The 21493-nt window shown below is 41.8% G+C and overlaps 1 protein-coding gene across 7 annotated transcripts in view; it reads right to left on the bottom strand.

Annotated features, from left to right (window-relative positions):
- Positions 1-21253, bottom strand: part of ttll12 (tubulin tyrosine ligase-like family, member 12) — a 49765-nt gene extending 28512 nt beyond the window's left edge. For all 7 annotated transcript variants that reach the window (XR_015855371.1, XR_015855370.1, XR_015855372.1 and 4 more), the window contains exons 1-9: positions 20865-21253; positions 20145-20305; positions 19557-19755; positions 15697-15856; positions 14953-15086; positions 14780-14856; positions 14597-14713; positions 10955-11143; positions 10516-10627 (exon numbers count right to left, since the gene is read on the bottom strand). Coding sequence is in view for 1 of the 7 variants with exons in the window: in XM_088366861.1 (XP_088222987.1) it covers positions 10516-10627; positions 10955-11143; positions 14597-14713; positions 14780-14856; positions 14953-15086; positions 15697-15856; positions 19557-19755; positions 20145-20305; positions 20865-21008 (1293 nt within the window). In the remaining 6 variants the exon portion in view is untranslated. The remainder of the gene's footprint in view (positions 1-10515; positions 10628-10954; positions 11144-14596; positions 14714-14779; positions 14857-14952; positions 15087-15696; positions 15857-19556; positions 19756-20144; positions 20306-20864) is intronic.
- Positions 21254-21493: the final 240 nt, after the last annotated feature.

The raw sequence follows: 21493 nt of genomic DNA, 5'->3' as shown, positions 1-21493 counted from the left end.
TGCAAAATAAGTTGGAGTGAGCAAATCTCTAACAGTTTATGGAAATTTAGGTTGCCATCTAGATTAATACTTAATCTTCTGTGCTAACCCTGTTACATAGAAATTTTGGCAATAAAGTAAACTTGAACTTGAACTTGAATTAATAGACTCCCCTCTTACTGTGAATGCTGGCCAGTGGTGTAGTCTTGTTTCTAAGAAGAAAACTGAGAGTGTTTTTGCATCGCTTGGGGCTAGCCGAGAGGAGTCTAACCAATTGGCGATTTTGTCCATCCTTTTGGTTAGGGTCTCTGCCACAGTGGGAGCATCTTTGCCGCGTGGGTATACGACAGTGTCGTTGGCATACATCTGTATGCTAGTATTGTTCTGAGCTGAGGTTAAGTCATTAATGCAGACTGAAAAGTAGAGGTCTGAGTATCGTCCCCTGCAGGACGCCAATACGGATTTCTGTTAGTGCGGACTTTGTTTCATTTTCATCAATTTGTTCACATTGCTTGATCTGAACCAGTCTATGACACTGGGAGACAGATTGAATTGTGTTAGTTTGGATAAGAGAACGTCATGGTTGACCATGTCAAATGCCTTTTTTAGGTTTAGAAAGACCGCGCCTATGACGCCTTCCTGGTCAAGTCTCATTTTGAGGTATTCTATCAAATGGCAGCAGGCTGTTTTGGTCTAGTGCGCAGGGCGGAAACCAAATTGTGCGGTGTGCAGAAGGTTTTGTGATTCTAAGTGATGGATAAGTTGCTGTGCTATCGCTTTTTAAATTTTTTGGAACGTGCCGGGAGGATCGTAACGGGTCGGTAGGAGGATGGTGTCTTGTGCATAAATGTCTTTTGCTTCTGAGTTTGACAGTGACGAAAGGATTTTCAGAGTAGTGGCATGATTGATCAGGGTTAAGAATGAGAGGGGGTGATTCATGCAGCTTAGTGGCTTGTCTTAGCTCAGGTGGGTTGTTGGTTATTGGCATTATTGTTATATTAATGAAGTAATGATGAAAAGCTTCCACAACTTTTACATTGTCCGTGGCCACCATTCCATTAACATGGATTGGTGTTGTAAATCAGTGGTCCCCAACCCCCAGATGCATTTGATTTTGATTTTCTACAATTGTTTTTAGAAGTTTTCTTTACAAAATTGTGACATCAAACACAAAATATTGGCTGACAGTAATTGGCTGAAAAGACAAATTGTGCATGAAATCCATGTCATTACTAAAATTGCAAATTGTCTTCACTTTTAATAATCATCTTTTTAAAATATTTGAACAGTTTTTAGTCTGATCTGAAAAAGAGTTATTTGTCAGTTTGTTTTGTAGCTTATACTATATGTATATGATATGGGGCTTTCATATATTTATTTGGGTTGACAGTCAAAGGCGCAGATTCAATTCTTGGGGCTTTTCTGTATTTAATCCACACACAGCGTACCGCATTATAGGGCGCATGCATGCCATGATTAACGGTAAACGAAAAACATCACGGGAGCAAGACAGTGAGTTCAGTTGTACGTTACTGTACTATTTAACCATGTACTCTACTGTGCTCAAATTATTGTTAATTGATATTCATATGCAAATCCATCCAAGTCCTCATCTTCTGTATCCAAATAAACAGTTGGGCAAGTTCCCCATTAAACATGCCAAGTTCCTTCTCGTCGTTGTCTAGTTGTTGTCACGTTGCTTTTCTGCAATAATCCGAGCTTTCCAGGAAGCTCTAATTGTGCTTCGTAAGTGTTCGGGTTTTCCAGGTTATCTTTATCATAGGATTATGTTGGAATGTACTATAATGATAAGGACTATAATGATTAACCAATCTTGTCTTGCTCTCACAACGCAGTAAAATAAAGTGGTTGCATTCTCTGCTTGATTGACCAGCTGCAGAGGAAGCAATCTAAGTTGTTCTGTTTCCCACAACATCGTAAAACACCCCCTGCTCTGATCTTACCAGAGGCCGGGGGTTCACCAAACCTCTCCACTCTCACCCCCACTCTGTTCCTCCTAATAAATATGCCCTTGCAGGAAGGAGGGTTCAGACCTCCATTAGAACATCGCTGCACGCACAGCGACGAAAGGACTCTCCACCTGCAGGTGTTTAAAAGGACTTACTTGTCTCCCGTGTGGTTCTTGCAAAAGTCGGAGTGAGCAAATCTCTAACATTTTGGTGCCGAAACCCGGGATCCCTCATACCCGCTATCTGGCTGACGAAGGAGGACGTGCTGCATTGTCGACAAGCCAGCGTCCATTAGGAGGACCTGGAGAAGAAAGTCCTGGGAAGGGAATTCTTCGCTGGGCCAGCATCTTAGGTCTGCCTTCGTCTGACAGAGGTGGATTGACGGGACCCGGCAGTGCAACGAACCAGGGGACAAGTAAGTTAAAGGCCTGAAGTTGTGTGATTGTATTGTTGTGAAACGCGTAAAATGTAGAGGTGCACGAGAGCCAGCTTGGGTTCAAGTCCCAGTGGAATGAACAGGCTAAGAAAAGCAGAGCTTCTTTTTTGTTCATCGAAGAGGTGCTTAGACTCTTCTTTGTCTGTTCTTCCGAGCTGAGGGATCTGGCTTGGGTTAGAGTCCCAGTGGAAGGAACGTGCTAAGAAACACAGAGCTTCTTTTTTGTTAATCAAAGAAGGGCGTAGATTTTTCTTTGTATGTTTTTCCAAGCCAAAGAACAGCTTGGGTTCAAGTCCCAGTGGAAGAAACGGGCTAAGAAAAACAGAGCTTCTTTTTCTTAATTGAAGAAGGGCGTAGATTTTTTCTTTTGTCCGTTTTTTCAAAGCTGTTTGGGAGGGTTTTACACCCATCCCTGGATAGGCCTAAAAAAGCGCTGGAGTTTGTGTGATTGAGTGTGTGACTGGTAGGATAAATTGACTAAAAAGCAGTTCTAGCGTTGATCCACGGCAATAAAACAGGCTAGTAATCTGTTGAAAGGTCAATTTAAACCTGCATTGAGGATCCTCAAAGAAAAAAATTTGAAAAAAAAATAGTAAAACCTTAAACTACTAAAATTAAGATGGGAAATAAGAATGGTAAATCTGTTGCTCTGCTCTTCTTTGAGATGAGAGGTTCATGGCAAGTAGATTTCTTAATTGTATGCAATACATGCTGAAGTGGTAGAAGTGCTAGAGTGTGGTTGAAATCTTCACAAAGAGATGAGAACGAATTCAAGAGACAAAAGCTAAAAATATGAAAACTGATGAGGTCATAAGTGTTTGTCAGACCAGGACACAATAAGGCCCCTGTGAGCAGGTGCAAGGCCGCAGCTCAAGCCGCGGCTCAAGCGAGGGGCAAGAGGAGTTTAATAATAATAATAATAATAATATTTTTGAGGTGGCAAATTACAAATGACTAGAGATCAATTTGTGTTACACTAAAGTTAAAATGTGCAAATCAAGTGGTAAAGAAATGCAACTTGCTTCTAGAAGATAAATAAATAAAATTAGAATGTGCTGTCCTCGTGTGCATGGGAGGGACCAGCTCATGATCGACCACAGGAAATGGCCAGCCTGTGACGAATCATTGGTGCTGGGACCTACCTTCCGCACACGAGAGCTGTGCATGTGTGTGCTTATGTGTTAAAATGATGAAGATTGGCTAAACTTTTAGTATAAAGAAATTTGCTAGACTGTTGTCTATTCAATTTACACCGCAGAACAGAAACAATTTGGACAGATAAAAATGAGAGGAAAAGAGAGAAATCTGTTTGCGAGCAGAAACGAATCCACACTAGTGCATGTTAAGTGTCGAGCCCACATGAGAAATTCGAAGAAAAAAAAACGACAGAACATGCTTTCAGGAATTGGAAGAAGCTAAATTGTGAATTTAAGATTTTGCAATGCTACATTTAATAGGAATAATTGATCGGTTGTGTTATAAGATTATACAAAATTCTAAATGCAAGCTAAATCTGAGAGATTGAGTTCTTCAAATTTAAAAACAAAGAAAAAATTCAGATTAATTTGCCAGTTGTTGGTTTTAATTACGTTTTTTTTTAAAAGAAAACATTTTTGATTTGGACAATTGCAGGCTAACAGGAACATGAGAACGATAAGAACTACGAGGTGGGATCCAATTTCATTGGGGAGATTGAGAATTCACAGCACCATACTCTAAGTCACATTTTTGAGCAAGCATGACAATAATATGTGAGAGGTCAAGACATACAGATCAGGGCTTGATGTGGAACGCAGACCTCAATGAGTTGATTTTCAATAATGATACTGAAGATGACATACTGTCCGATTAAATTGGAACTATAGATAAAATGTAGCTCAAAAATAGGATGAGTTGCAGGATTTACGATATAAAAACGAGACCGCTGTTATTAGAAGAATTTCAAGTTTGGTAAACCAACGTTACCAGCAAATTGATGGAAGCAGCTACATTTGGAGATAGTCTTACAAGTTTGATGTCCCAGCCTGTCATTCTCAGTGTCAGGGTCCCTGAAACCCAATCCGAGACTTCGCCTGCAGCCATTAACAACTACAAAATGGTGCCTGGCTCTGAAGCACCTTTGAACTTTGGCGAAGGACAAGAAAAAACTGCTGTTGTGCTTGGAGGGGGACAAGTACACTGCGGAGGAAATACAACATCCTCGGGGACGGAAAAGACAGTGAAAAGCGGAGGAACTCACAATGATGAAAATTGACTCATTTGAACAATGGACTCATTCAAGAGTGATGGATGGGGTCGCTCTGAAGCAACAACAAAAGAACACCAACTTGAGAGGGTGAAGTGCAGCAAAAAGATATGGACTTGGAGTGTCCGACAACCAAATCGCACTCCTTGCTATGGCGTTCCCAAATTTGGTGAAATTGGCTTGGTTCAAAGTGGAAGGGAGGTTCATTGTGCACTGAGTTTGACAGAACTGAGGAGATTTGATAAATAAATAAAAAAAAAATTGAAAAATACGTAGGGCTACAGAGAAAAGCATTATAATCAGAGATTGAACGGATTTGGATAAAACAAATAGGCTAAAACGGTAGGAAACAAGAGCAAGATCTGATATTTTGGCTCATCAAGCTTAAGACGTAGAGGTCGAGTTATATAAATTTTAGAACAGGACATTTGGCAGTCAGGAGGAAGCTAGGTTGCTCAATGTACCTACTCAATACAATAGTAAGGTTTTTTGTACCACAGTGGAGGTTGGATGGTCAGAAGGTTAGGTACGTTCAATTTTTGACATTCACACAATCATGCATAGGAGTCACAAGGCGACAGTTAACAAGACAATGACTGCAATAGGGGCCACCTACGACTGCACCGACATGAAAAAGTAGAAGTGAGAGAGCAGAGTATGGGATTATATGCTAAAACGTCTGCTATACAGTTACCAATAGGAGATTCTATCAAAAGAAGCTACATGAGAGATGGATTAGAATCCCTTTGTCTGTGTGTTCTGCGTTTGTGCGTAATCTCTGTAAAATTGTGACAGTCTGTTGTCGTTCGTCTGAACTTTGTATGCCGTTTTGTGTATGTGTGCGTGCAGATGTGTGGGTGTGTGTGTGTGTGCGCACACCCTGTGTGGGTGCGAGCGTGTGAGGAGAAAGAAGGCATGGGTAAGACAATCTCTTTTAAACCAGGAGGCAATAAATGGGAACGCCCCTGTCATAAATAGTCTTTGGTTAAAGGGAATCATTAGGAAGTGTTCAAACTCTTCCCGCAAACACTCCTATTTGCCAGTTAAATGGGCACTACAATTGACTACGAGAGTTGCAAGCAACAGATGAAGAGCAGTCCTTGGCAGATTATATGATCAGGACGCTCAAACTGTGTCAAAGACAAATTTACTGCCGCCTGATCTTTCCTTCTCACAGGTCGACAACCCCATCAATCCAGGAGACTGGGTCTACATCAAGGTCATCAAAAGAAGGAACTGGGCCAGCCACGACGGGAGGGACCATTCCAAGTCTTGCTGACTACACATGTTGCATCAAAGGTTGCCGGACCTACAAATGCATTAACGACGACTGCTCTCCAGGAGGAAACTGGATGGGAGCTTTGGACATCACCGCTGTGTGCCAGGATGAGAGAGCCGTTTTCAAGGTGTAAGGGCTCTACTACCAACATGGCTGCACCATCGGACGGGACCTACTTCATCCAGAAGTTCAGAAGCACTGCCTCACCTGCATCCTATGAGTGCACGTGCCTGTTCAGTACGGATCAGGTCGCCTAAGGCAGAGGGGCCGTGTAAGAATTTAGCTCAGTGGCCTAGTAGTAGAGTGTCCGCCCTGAGACTGGAAGGTTGTGGGTTCAAACCCCGGCCGGGTCATACCAAAGACTATAAAAATGGGACCCTTTGCCTCCCTGCTTGGCACTCAGCATTAAGGGTTGGAATTGGGGGGTTAGATCACCAAATGATTCCCGAGCGCGGCACCGCTGCTGCTCACTGCTCCCCTCTCCCCCAGGGGATGGATCAAAATCACATGGGGATGGGTTAAATGCAGAGGACAAATTTCACCACACCCAGATGTGTGTGTGACGATGATCATTGGGACTTTAACTTTATCATGGTTTTGTGGTCACGAGAGTTGTCCGATGCTGCCTGCCAACTGGACACGAGTGTGTGCGCCAGTGTGAGTGACAGACCACACCTACAGACTAGAACATCATCAGCTGACGAAAACACGAGCACATATACAACTTCTTAGACGTGACAGATGTGTAATGATGATGAGACGTGGATTGCGTAGATGCTGTTCTGTTGAGCATGTATTACGGAAACTTGTTGATTTGACCATCAAATATGCTTCGCAAGTAATGGATACGCTGATGTACTGTTTCTTTGTTTTTCTTTTTCTTTTTTTATTGATAGCATTCTGGTCGCCTAAGGCAGAGGGGCCGTGTAAGAATTTTCCTGCTAATAACATCTGGCCAGCAGGTTTTTCGCTTACACAATAAGTTTGATCTGGGGTATTAAGGTAATGCCTCATCTTCACTGGAAAGTGTTGCTATCATTGTTTGTTGTTTTTTATTTTTACTATTCTTCTTTCTTCATTATACATATATATGTGTTTTTTTTACTTGTCTTTGTTGTTTGGGGTGGCATGATCATATGATAAAACAGGAGGGAGATGTTAGGGTTTTCCAGGTTATCTTTATCATAGGATTATGTTGGAATGTAGACTATAATGATTAACCAATCTTGTCTTGCTCTCACAACGCAGTAAAATAAAGTGGTTGCATTCTCTGCTTGATTGACCAGCTGCAGAGGAAGCAATCTAAATTGTTCTGTTTCCCACAACATCGTAAAACACCCCCTGCTCTGATCTTACCAGAGGCCGGGGGTTCACCAAACCTGTCCACTCTCACTCCCACTCTGTTCCTCCTAATAAATATGCCCTTGCAGGAAGGAGGGTTCAGACCTCCATTCGAACATCGCTGCACACCCAGCGACGAATGGACTCTCCACCTGCAGGTGTCTAAAAGGACTTACTTGTCTCCCGTGTGGTTCTTGCAAAATAAGTTGGAGTGAGCAAATCTCTAACAGTAAGCATGTGTCTTTGTCTGACATTTTAGAGGGTCCTAATGGTGTTTTCTTCGCACAAACGATAGTACCGTAATTTCCGGACTATAAGTCGCGGTTTTTTTCATAGTTTGGGTGGGGGGGCGACTTATACTCAGGAGCGACTTATATATGTTTTTTTTTCACACATTTTTACTTGATCATTAAGACATCACTTAAAAGTATAGTTGACCACTTCCCATGTTATTTTTAGTATAGTTGATCACTTAACATGCTTTTATATCTTTATCTTGAACATATTCAAAACATAAAAAATAGAGAAAACATCAAATAAAGCAATTAACACTTTAAAGCACCATATCCAAGTCCACTGTCTGTTTGCTCCTCTTATATTTATTATTATTATTTATTATTATTTGTTTATTTATCATTTATTCAACACTCTTATTTATTCATTGTTCATGCCTTCTTGGGTTTTTTTGTGTTGCTTGTATGGATATGTGTACTATCTCACCGAGGGATAGTGGGAACGTAATTTCAATCTCTTTGTGTGTCTTGGTATATGAAAAAAAAAAAAAATCGACAATAAAGCAGACTTTGTCTTTGATAAAACAACCAAATAAACAAAACAAAAAACTACATTTAAAAAAATATATATTTTCAGACGAAACTGGATGAGGGCGCTTTAAATTTCACCGTTGGCCGTGACTCATCAACTGGGTGGGCTTAAGAAAAATGGCACCAAAAAGAAAGTCATATTTTGCAAGTTACAAACTTCAAGTTGTAAAATATGCAGCTGAAAACAGTAATCGAGCAGCAGAAAGAAAGTTTGGAGAACCGTGATGTACCAATGGATTACTATTTCAAGTGACGTCAGTGGCACCGCGCGGCGCGACCCACGTAAGGACAACACCGGCATCATTAGCGGTGATCATTTCTAAGTGACACGGAGGACAAAGAGTTTAAAGGAATTAAGGATTTGGAGTGACATAGAAGGTTTGAAAAACTATTATGGCTTTTACGCACGCCCGGTCCTACTCTACTGAGTCGGGGGCCGGCGCTCGGCCGAGTGGCTGTCCGCGAACGGTGCATGGGGCTCGGACATGACCATTACGCACGCCCGGTCCTCTGCCATGGAGCTATCGTCTCTGGAAGTCCACGCGGCCACACGCTTGGAAGTTTGTTTTGTGGAATAAAGAGCCGTTTACCAAACCTACGTCTGTCCTTGTACTTTGTTAACGCTACAATATAGTTATATACTAGATCTGTGGAATAAAGACGAGGCTGACGTCAGGGCGCACGCGCGGCGATGTTGACAAAGGACGAGGAATTTGATCGATGGATTTAATGGATTTAAAGTGCACGGATGGTTTGATAATATTATTGCTTATATTATAGGTATTTAAAATATAGTTTATCTATCGTTATATGAGCCTGTGGAATATTGTGCAAGCGCCCTCAGCCACGCGCAGCCATTGTTGACAAAGAACGATCGATGGATTTAATGAATTGGGGTGACACTGATGGTTTTATAAACATGTTATTTATGTAATGGTTGTCCTAAATCACTCTATATGTTACGTCAGGCCCGTTCTCAGCTCCTCATTTGTGTTTGTCACGTTAGCATACCTATCGTTTAGCCTGTTGCTATCGTATCGAATGATCGATGGATTTAATGAATTGGAGTGACACCAATGGTTTTATAAACATGTTATTCATGTAATAGTTGTCCTTAATCACTCTATATGTTACATCAGGCCCGTGCTCAGCTCTTTGTTTGTGTTTGTCACGTTAGCATACCTATCGTTTAGCCTGTTGTTGCTATCGTTTAGCCTGTTGTTGCTCGTTCATGACTGTTTTTGGTGTGGGATTTTGTCGAATAAATTGCCCCCCAAAATGCGACTTATACTCCGGAGCGACTTATATATGTTTTTTTTCACTTTTGGGGCATTTTATGGGTGGTGCGACTTATACTCCGGAGCGACTTATAGTCCGGAAAATACGGTATTTATTTATCAATGGCGGCCGAGGTACGTCCCCCTCCTGTATGTCCCCACATTTTTTCCCTGTAAGCGTCTTTGGGTCCTTGAAAAGCGCTACGTATATAAATCGAATGAATTATTGTTATTATTACTCTGCGCGTTACATTTAGTCCTCTGATTGTTTTATTGCCCCAATCTACGTAAAACGTAATGTCCTCTGACTGGTTAATCGGGTCTACATATTACGTCTGTATATTACAGAAGCCACACAAAACAACTTTACATATTTTGGAATTCGAACCGCACAAAAGGCGCACCTTATTAAAAGGCACACCTTCGTTTTTTGGAGAAAACTAAAGGCTTTTAGGTGTGCCTTATGGTACAGAAAATATGGTGAATAAAAATCACAATTACCACTATGAAACACGTCTTTGCCTTAGCCAACCATAATTGCTTTTCTTGTTGTTAACCCACCCAGTCTCCACTTTGTGTGTGGAGCAGCCAAGGTTGCGTCAGGATTACGCAGTTTATTCAATCAATTCATAGTAACGCACCACATTTAATGTTCAGTAACGATAACGGCGTTGTAACAGCAGAAACAGTAATTAGTTAGATTACCACGTTACTGGAACAATAATGGTATTACCTGATGCCATTATTCTAAACGCCTTTATTCCAAACACTGGTCAAAAGATTTGGTCCTTGCTGTAGACCAGACTTCTGATGTTGAGGTGTCCACCAAATGGACCTTTGCGTTTATTCCTTTTGTTTTAGATAATTTGGGCATGATTAACTGTTTGAAATATATTATTCTGCCTTTGTTTTAGTGTCGCTAACGAAGCGCCTGTGTGACATTTCAGTTTGTGAGACTGGGAGGGCTGGCTTCTCACTCCAATGGATGAAGAGTGGAGAGTCTCCAAGTGTGTTGTAGCATTCAATTTTGGAGCAACACTTTTTCGTTCTAGCAATTACCATCTTGGAAGGTTGCCCAAACCTTACTGTGCTAGTAGCGCCAGGGCAACATTGCTTTGTTTCTAGTCATTGTTTTAAATATCAAAGCATCAACATATACATCACCTTTGGTGTACTCTCTCGCTGTCGGATAACGTAGTTCAGATTGTTGGTGATGTGTATGTCCATTCCACGGGCCAAATTCCATGGCTTGCATATCCAGTGGTTATCTTGGCCCCTAAAAAACAAAAACAAAAATCTCAGGTGGAATTTGAAAAATGAAAAATAATAAAATCAAATAAGCAAACAAACAAAAAAAAAAAAACAGCTTAAAATATTGGCGGGAAAATGAAGCTTCCAATTTGATTCATGAACCAGTTGCATTTTTTGCCTCCTCGATATGGCATTATGTTCAACATTGTGCTGAAAGCCAACTGATTTGCCATTTCTCAGAACACTTTATTGAACCCAACAGTGCCATCTAGAGGAATTAAAAAATGCATCAACTGGTTCATGAAGCAAATATGAAGTTTAATTTTCCCATTACTACAAAAAAGATTATAACCTTTGTTGTCTGTCTTGATAGTGCTTTATGAATTGTGGAAGCTCTGTTTGGAGATTGAAAGTCTTCGGTATCACATCTGAAGCCTCCTTCACTCTGCGGGCAACGGCAGCAAGGCAATCCTTCACAGTGATGAGGTTCTCGCAGGGAAACTGGTTGAGCATGACATTCGGTCGCTCTGTGCTGAACTTTCTGTCGGAAAGTTCACACAATTACATTCACACAGAGCTAAGTATGTACTTCCAAAAGCAATTGCTGATTTACTGTTAGAATCATTCAAATAAATGGTAGACTAAAACTATTTTCCAAGCGCCAAAAGTAGGCAGAAGTAGTCGTCATGGCAAAGGGCATGTTAGCATGTGGTTTCCTTCTCGCACAACCTGGATTAACAGCAATAAAAAGCGCAACTTCCGACAGGATTTGACCTTTGGCCACAACGTGACAGGATTGAAGCTAAAGTTTGATTCAATAACTGAGTTTGTGGATGGGCGGAGTGAAGCGGCGCGCACCCGGAATACATTTCCAAACACACAGACGATTAGGGATTGTTCGAGGTCTCGTTTTTTGGTAAAATCAATTTCCCCTAAAAATTTAACTAACACTCCAGTGAGATGTGTTTTTTGGGATGATCAATGTGTTTTTTCAGGATGATCGAGGGCTTTCAACTGTGGCTACATTTTAATCTTATTTATTTACATGTTTATTTAAACAAACCGGTGTGTAATATTACAATATTACATACCGTAATTACCGGACTATAAATCGCGTTTTTTTTCATAGTTTGGGTGGGGGGGCGACTTATACTCAGGAGCGACTTATATGTTTTTTTACACAAATTTTTACTTGATCATTAAGACATCACTTACTTACAAGTATAGTTGACCACTCCCTATGTTATTTTTAGTATAGTTAATCACTTCACATGCTTTTATATCTTTATCTTGAACATATTCAAAAGATAAAAAATAGAGCAAATATCAAATAAAGCAATTAACACTTTAAAGCTCCATATCCAAATCCACTGTCTGCTGTATGTACACTTGCTCCATTTTTGCTCCTCTTATATTTATTAGTAGTATTTATTATTATTTGTTTATTTATCATTTATTTAACACTCTTATTTATTCATTGTTTGTGCCTTCTTGGTTTTTTTTTGTGTTGCTTGTATGCATATGTGTACTATCTCACCGAGGGATAGTGGGAACGTAATTTCAATCTCTGTGTGTCTTGGTATATGGAAAAAAAAAAAAAAAAAAAAATCAACAATAAAGCAGACTTTGACTTTGATAAGACGACCAAATAAACAAAACAAAAAACTACATCTGAAAAAAATTGTATTTTCAGACAAAACTGGATGAGGGCGCTCTAAATTTCACCGTTGGCTGTGACTCATCAACTGGGTGGGCTTAAGAAAAATGGCACCAAAAACAAACTCATATTTTGCAGGTTACAAACTTCAAGTTGTAAAATATGCAGCTGAAAACAGTAATCGAGCAGCAGAAAGAAAGTTTGGAGAACCGTGATGTACCAATGGATTACTATTTCAAGTGACGTCAGTGGCACGGCACGGCACGGCTGTTGTTTACATAAAGGACAAACGTACCCACGTAAGGACTACAGGCATCATTAGTGGTGATCATTTCTAAGTGACACGGAGGACAAAGAGTTTGAAGGAAGTAAGGATTTGGAGTGACATAGAAGGTTTGAAAAACGATTATGGCTTTTACGCACGCCCGGTCCTACTCTACTGAGTCGGGGGCCGGCGCTCGGCCGAGTGGCTGTCCGCAAACGGTGCATGGGGCTCGGACATGGCCATTACGCACGCCCGGTCCTATGCCATGGAGCTCTCGTGTCTGGAAGTCCACGCCGCCACACGCTTGGAAGTTTGTTTTGTTTAATAAAGAGCCGTTTACCAAACCCACGTCTATCCTTGTACTTTGTTAACGCTACAATATAGTTATATACTAGATCTGTGGAATAAAGACGAGGCTGACGTCAGGGCGCATGCGCGGCGATGTTGACAAAGGACGAGGAATTTGATCGATGGATTTAATGGATTTAAAGTGCACGGATGATTTGATAATATTATTGGCTTATATTATAGTTATTTGAAATATAGTTTATCTATCGTTATATGAGCCTGTGGAATATTTTGAAGTGCAAGCGCCCTCAGCCGCGTGCACCCATTGTTGAGAAAGAACGATCGATGGATTTAATGAATTGGAGTGACACCGATGGTTTTATAAACATGTTATTCATGTAATAGTTGTCCTTAATCACTTGATATGTTACGTCAGGCCCGTTCTCAGCTCTTTGTTTGTGTTTATCATGTTAGCATACCTATCGTTTAGCCTGTTGTTGCTATTTAATGAATTGGAGTGACACCGATGGTTTTATGAACATGTTATTCATGTAATAGTTGTCCTTAATCACTCTATATGTTATGTCAGGCCTGTTCTCAGCTCTTTGTTTGTGTTTGTCACGTTAGCATACCTATCGTTTAGCGTGTTGTTGCTATTTAATGAATTGGAGTGACACCGATGGTTTTATAAACATGTTATTCATGTAATAGTTGTCCTTAATCACTCTATATGTTACGTCAGGCCCGTTCTCAGCTCTTTGTTTGTGTTTGTCACGTTAGCATACCTATCGTTTAGCCTGTTGTTGCTATCGTTTAGCCTGTTGTTGCTCGTTCATGACTGTTTTTGGTGTGGGATTTTGTCGAATAAATTGCCCCCCAAAATACGACTTATACTCCGTAGCGACTTATATATGGCTTTTTTTCACTTTTTGGGGCATTTTATGGCTGGTGCGACTTATACTCCGGAGCGACTTATAGTCCGGAAAATACGGTAAGTCAGTTCCACTGTACAAAAGGCAATGCTCACCCAAGAGTGCTTCAAAAATACTGAATGAAGGCACCATCCTTTCTTTTCCAGGTCTGTTTCATGATTTGTTTTAAATTATATTCTTAAAATCCATCCATCCATCCATCCATCCATTTTCTCTACCGCTTGTCCCCACAGAGGTCGCAGGCGTGCTGGAGCCTATCGCAGCAGTCATCGGGTAGTAGGCAGGAGACACCCTGAACTGATTGCCAGCCGATCGCAGGGCACACAGAGACGAACAACCATCCACACTCGCACTCACACCGAGGGGCAATTTGGAGTGCTCAATCGGCCTACCAAGCATATTTTTGGGATGTGGGAGGAAACCAGAGTGCCCGGAGAAAACCTACGCGGGCACGGGGAGAACATGCAAACTTCACACAGGGAGGGCCAGAGGTGGAATCAAACCCACACCCTCCTAACTGTGAGGCGACGTTGCTAACCAGTGCGACACCGAGCCGTCCATAAGTCAAATAATAATTTATTATTTTTGTTATTTGTTCATCATTGTGTATATATATATATATATATATATATATATATATATATATATATATATATATATATATATATATATATATATATATATACATATTTGTTATTATTATTATTTATTATCATAAATAATTTTGTTGATTTTTTTAAAATTCTGAAATCATTACTTTTGTCAATTTTACATTATTTTTGTGACTACTGTGAGCATTCAATAATTGCATTTCTAGCTTGTCAAAGACCAAAGCTTTCACTGTCTCCTCGCCTGTAGTCTTTGATGTGGTTGTAGCTCCAAATGATATCTGCCTCCTCCTTGTTCTCTGTCACCTCAAAACGTCCATGCGTCAAGTTGTTGATCACTTGCGACATTTCAGAGTATACCCTGGAAACAAAGTTGAAAAGAAGTTGGGCGAAATGTATCAACAAGTCTTAATGTAAAAATACATACTTGAGTGTTCTGTCCCTGGGTAGTATGGCGGGATGAACGTCCACAGGAAGTTGCTCCTTGTTCTCGTGCAATACCGCCTCGACAGACGCCATGCGAATGAGATGCATTGATCAATTCAACAGAAAGGAAATTTGAGGAGAAAAGATTTCTATGAACACATTAATGGTCCTCACCTCATAGTATGAATCTGCAGGCTCTGCGTTTTGGGGAGAAATGCCTTCAAGATCGGCAGGTAACCATGGTAACAAACGGCACCGTCTGACCAGAGGGTCTGTCTCACCGTATGCAAAGTCACGCGTTATTTCATCTGTAAAATTAAATGATTAAAAATGAGTGAAGTATTTTTTTAAAATACAATTTGACATTTTTTAGCTGTCTTCGTCATTTTTGGACAGGCATAGCTTAAAATGTGCAGTGGGGTCTTAAAAAAAATGCAAAATGCATTATGTGATTTGAAAATAAATAAAATGGTTTGAATTGATGGAGATACATTCAAAATTATTATTTTTTTTACTTTCACAGGGTCGCTACCTGAATTGTAAATCATTTCATTTTTTTAATCAAATCCTTTGTAGTCATTTTATTAGTCAGGATAATGCCATAGACGGTTTTAAAATGATATTAAACTTTTTGAGATCACAGTGTGTGCTATATCTATAGATTGAATTATGAATTTAAGCAGTTGTAAAGATTTCATCATCGTTGTTTTCACTATTTGCAACAGGGCTCAGACATCTTAAAAGCCAGGTATGTTGTGAGGAAAACAAGGAAACTCTCCCAATTGTGCCAAAAATAGAAGTCAAATACACATCTGGAAATATGTTAAATGCTTGTTGATGGTCTGGGGCCAGTCTCGGGGTTTATTCATATTTTCCATCTCTGATCTGTGATGTACATGAATACGTGTTTTCCATCACCTCCCTCTTGCAGGTCTCCGAGAGGCCAGAGTACAGTGAAGGCTGCTTGCGCCTCGGCAAAGAAGAAAGGAGCCATGGCACAGCTGGGTTGGTCAGAGTGATGCACTTGAGAACCAAACTCATCCATTATGTACCACACTGGAATCTTCTCTTCTGCACACTGAACATAGTAGTAAAATCAGTGAAAAAACAAAACACTTGCCTATTTGTATTTTTATGCTCTTTCTGGTATATGAGAACATTTCACAACAGCTTTATAAATGCGAGTTGGTATTGAGTTGACATGATACAGCTTGACAGAGACAAGTTTCAGAAACTAAATTTAGCATTTAATTCAAGTTAGGGAGTTTTGCCATATGTGCATACGTATGTTTGCCTGCACTTCCTGTGAATATTTTTTAAATAAAACGATTTGATGTTTTCTTTTTAAGTTAATAATAATAATAATAATAATAATAATAATAATAATAATGACAGGGCGGCTCGGTGGCGCACTGGTTAGCACATCCGCCTCACAGTTAGGAGGTTCCATTCCACCTCCGGTCCTCCCTGTGTGGAGTTTGGATGTTCTCCCCGTGCCCGCGTGGGTTTTCTCCGGGCACTCCGGTTTCCTCCCACATCCGAAAAACATGTTTGGTAGGCCGATTGAGCACTTCAAATTGCCCCTAGGTGTGAGTGTGAATGCGGATGGTTGTTCATCTCTGTGTGCCTTGCTATCGGCTGGGAACCGGTTCAGGGTGTCCCCCGCCTACTGCCCGATGACTGCCGGGATAGGCTCCAGCACGCCCTCGACCCCCATGGGGACAAGCGGTATAGAAAATGGATGGATGGATGAATAAATAATATGATATAATAATAATAAATTATATTAAACAGTTTGAGGATCATACATTGAGATATAATATTTTAGATTTAAAGTAATAATATAGGCCATATGGGGCGGCATCAGTTTGTTTATTTATTTATTTGCTTGTTTGTTACTATTTGAGGACGTGTGCGATAATGTACTTCAATGTTGAAAGGATTCCCACAAAACCTATAAAACATCAAATAGCGACAGTATTTTTTTTGAAAAGACAAACATTTACATGGATTATGTTTAGCTTTAAAGATTTCACTAAAGAGGGGGTCCTCAGTTTACAACGGCCTTGAGTTGCATTGTCTGGTGTTTACAACCTATGTCTCTCGTATTTGTATATTACTTATGTTATTTTTTTGTATTTCATCTGATATATTTAAAGACTTTTTTCAACCTAAGTGGTTTTGCATTGTAAGCATCGTAAAGGAGTCTTGAAATTCGTAATGTGTGGTAACTACTTGGTGTGAGCGGCAGAAGAATATACCGGGGAACCGAGGAAGACGGTGTTACCCGTTCACACCCTAACCCTCTCTTGCAATGCCCCTTCCAGTGTGCAAGCCAACCACAGGAATAAAGGTAAGGAATTGTTTTCTCTTGTTTTATTACTGTACTGTTTCATTTTATTACTGTTCCGACCTACACCAAAATTCAGTTTACGTTGCTGCATAGGCTTCCAGTGGAACCCCAGAAGTCGAACGCCTCAGTACTTGACTTTGACGGAAACTGTCAGGAACTCCAACATTAGTTGGCCTTGTTGTTTAGCGGATTTTAAACCATTGTGACACCTGACTGCAGATGAACACGGCACACTTCCAGAAAGCTGCACCTGGGAGACCACAAGATCACAGGGGTTCAGGTGAAGAGTTGAGTTCAAGCAATAACAAACGAGAGGTAAGAAACTGACTGTCAACAACTGCCATCAAATTGTTCACATTGGTTCACTTTTGGGACATTATTTTCAGGACGTTGACACTTGTAGCATGGGTAAGTATGTTTTGTGTTCGAATAGTGCTATTTTGTCATGTCTGATCTATTTTTAGCTCATTATTTATCTTTTAAATGTCCGACATGTCAAGCACTACATACGGATCACGTAAGGCAGTGCTTCAAGCTTTTGCTATAATACAGTGGTTCTTAACCTGGGTTCGATCGAACCTCAGGGGTTCGGTGAGTCGGCTTCAGGGGTTCGGCAGAGCTGGTATGTCATTGCCCTGCCCCCGCCCCATCCCGCCCTCCGCGGATGACCGAACACACCGGTAGCACCGTCCCCCCCCCCACCCCCGGATGGACGAACACACCGGTAGCACCCCCCCCCCCCGTCCGCGAATGGCCGAACACACCGGTAGCACCCCTCCCCCGTCAGCGGATGGCCGAACACATCGGTTCCCCCCACGCCCCCCATCCCCCCCAAGAGGGGTTCGGTGAATGCACATATGAACCTGATGGGGTTTGGTACCTCCAAAAAGGTTAAGAACCACTGCAATAATGTATTTTTGTTGTGGAATCACACTCCTCATCCTATTGGTCTATTCAGGGGTGCTGGAGAGGAGGGTCCGTCGGGAGGTCGAACCTTGGATTCAGGAGGAGCAGTGTGGCTTTCGTCCTGGCCGTGGAACAGTGGACCAGCTCTACACCCTCGGCAGGATCCTCGAGGGGGCATGGGAGTTCGCTCAACCAGTTCACATGTGTTTTGTGAACTTGGAGAAGGCGTTCGACCGTGTCCCTCGGGAAGTTCTGTGGAGGGTGCTTCGGGAGTACGGGGTGCCGTGCCAACTGATAAGGGCGGTTCGGTCCCTGAACCACCGATATCAGAGTTTAGTCCGCATTTCCGGCAGTAAGTCGCATTCGTTCCCAGTGAGGGTTGGACTCCGCCAAGCCTGCCCTTTGTCACCGATTCCGTTCATAACTTTTATGGACAGAATTTCTAGGCGCAGCCAAGGCATTGAGGGTGTCCGGTTTGGGTACCTTAGCATTGCGTCTCTGCTTTTTGCAGACGACGTGGTGCTATTGGCTTCTTCAAGCCGTGATCTCCAGCTCTCACTGGAGCGGTTCGCAGGCGAGTGTGAAGCGGTCGGGATGAGGGTCAGCACCTCCAAATCCGAGTCCATGGCCCTTGATCGGAAAAGGGTGGAATGCCCTCTCCGGATCGGGGATGAGATCCTGCCCCAAGTGGAGGAGTTCAAGTATCTTGGAGTCTTGTTCACGAGTGAGGGGAGGATGGAGCGTGAGATCGACAGGCGGATCGGTGCAGCGTCGGCAGTAATGCGGACCCTGTACCGGTCCGTTGTGGTGAAGAGAGAGCTGAGCCAAAAGGCAAAGCTCTCAATTTACCGGTCGATATACGCTCCTACCCTCACGTATGGTCACGAGCTATGGGTCGTGACCGAAAGAACGAGATCTCGGATACAAGCGGCCGAAATGAGTTTTCTCCGCAGGATGTCCGGGCTCTCCCTTAGAGATAGGGTGAGAAGCTCGGTCATCCGGGAGAGACTCGGAGTAGAGTCGCTACTCCTCCACGTTGAGAGGAGCCAGATGAGGTGGCTCGGGCATCTTATCAGGATGCCTCCTGGACGTCTCCCTGGGGAGGTGTTCCGGGGATGTCCCACCGGTAGGAGACCCCGGGGACGACCCAGGACGCGCTGGAGAGGCTATGTCTCTCAGCTGGCCTGGGAACGCCTTGGGATCCCCCGGGATGAGCTGGACGAAGTGGCTGGGGAGAGGGAAGTCTGGGAGTCCCTCCTAAAGTTGCTGCCCCCGCGACCCGACCCGGGATAAGCGGAAGAAGATGGATGGATGGATGGATCCGGGACTTGACTGTATTTTAAATTTGGGAGCTTTCTGACCTCAAACAAATTATAAAATACTTTAATATTTTATCCACAGTCTTCAGCTAGAGTAACTTTTATCTTTAGCGTAGCCTGAAAATGAAATAATGGAAAAGAAAGAATAACCATCACAAATGAGATCAGGTACACTGCAGTGCGTGTCATTTTCAATGTACCCCTTGCGAAAGTTGGTAAGTCTGGCTGTAAAGCCACATGTGCTCCATCACCAACTCTACTCCGTCAGCGTCGCTATTCTGCTCACTCAAGTCCAACCCCATGAGGGAGGCCATTCTGGGCAATAGGCCAGGAACCTGCTCCAGCTGCTCACGAGCATGATCGACACGATATGTCCAAGCATGGTCCACCAGAAAAATGCTGCAGACACCAATTAAAATAAATTAAAAGCCAATCAAAAACTCCAGAGTTGCCTGAATACTTCCTGTACATGTAATCCAGATAAATCAATTTAAATATACATTAATATAAATGGTGAAATTCTGGATTTCGGCAAATAGCAGCCAGCGCAAAATTAAAAAGTCGCAAAGGTGACTGAATTTACTTCAAAATGTCATAGGCGTTAATAAAATGATGATAATAATCATTAAAAAAAATCTGACACTGCTTTTGAATCGTGAGATAACGATCATTCAAAGCTGATATGCTTTAAAAAAGACATTATGTTGAATTTTCTAACCTTGAAACATAAATTAAAATATGAAAAAAAAAAAAGAATAATACAAACCTTATCGACATGCCAGCCCTACCTTGTTGGCTCTGAAGCTTGCAGTCCACTTTTGCAAGAAACAACCACTTTGCTGCACATTACTGTTCCACGCTTGTCCTCTATGTGCCCACCATTCTTGCTAACATCATCAGTATTGTCTTCAATTTGGATGATTCCAAACACCTCCCCAGCATCATAAATCTGTCAGGAACGCAATGGATGGTTTGACTGCAATCAATCACAGGATAATCACAATATAGTATGTAACGGGAGTGCAGGTCACATTTGGTCACGTTTAGTGACAAAAAAAATTAATTCATCCACAATTATTTTGAAGTATTTTGGATGACAGACAAGAGACTGAACCAGAGTGAGGTGTTGCTCAGCACAGGGTGTCCACCGCCTACTGCCTGATGACGGCTGGGATAGGCTCCAGCACGCCCGCGACCCCCGTGGGGACTAAGCGGTTCAGAAAATGGATGGATATATATGGAATTTATATATGTATATACACACACACACACACACACATACACACATATATATATATATATATATATATATATATATATATATATATATATATATATATATATATATATACACACACACACATATATACACACACACATATATATACACAACATACACAACAACAACTAACACGAATATTTCACAATTTGTTGATAGTGATGACGTGTTCCTTGGTGCCGTGCTGCGGTGCGATCACGGTGCTTCACGATGGCGACAAAACACTCACCTCGTTGGTGAGTTTATGGTGGAGGCTCTTCCAGTAGATTTCAGGTATTCCTGACCCTTGCAATGCGTGGTAGTACAAAATTACAAATGCCTTAAAAGCCTCATCTTCGTCCCTTTTTAAAGGTTCTTGGGTAAATGTTGACATTTTTACGTCTGTGTATTTTTTGCTCGCTTTACGAGAATCCGGAAGTAGATAGAATTTCACACTTACACGTGGGTACACCACACCCCTTTTAAAAGGCGTGCATACGGCGACTCTTAGCAAGAAGGGGCAATCTCAGTGAACAAATAATATGCGCATAATCCGTTACAGCCACTGGGATCGAAATAACGCCTCACGAGGGGAACAACTATGTTTCATTTCCTCTTTGACATTGACACATCATTAAACCTCATGAAAATCGTTTGACAAATGAGCAAGTTAGAACCTATGTTTTATGTCTATGTTTGTGTGGGAAAGCCGCCCCTGCGAACATGGATGCCACGGAGGCAGGATGGTTACCCTGGTAGCTACATCGTACTGGTATATCTAGGATGCGTTAGGAAATAACGTACGAGGAAGCTGTTTTGTCGACCCATGTCGACATGCCTCGCTATTGTGCGGTCGGGTGAACGAAATGTAGTGGAAAT

Source organism: Syngnathus floridae, chromosome 22, assembly GCF_059516105.1.
Source record: "Syngnathus floridae isolate MCC-2025c chromosome 22, RoL_Sflo_1.0, whole genome shotgun sequence".
NCBI classification, from domain to species: domain Eukaryota; kingdom Metazoa; phylum Chordata; class Actinopteri; order Syngnathiformes; family Syngnathidae; genus Syngnathus; species Syngnathus floridae.
Note: the sequence above shows the minus strand (reverse complement) of the source record. Positions and strands in the feature narration are given on the sequence as shown.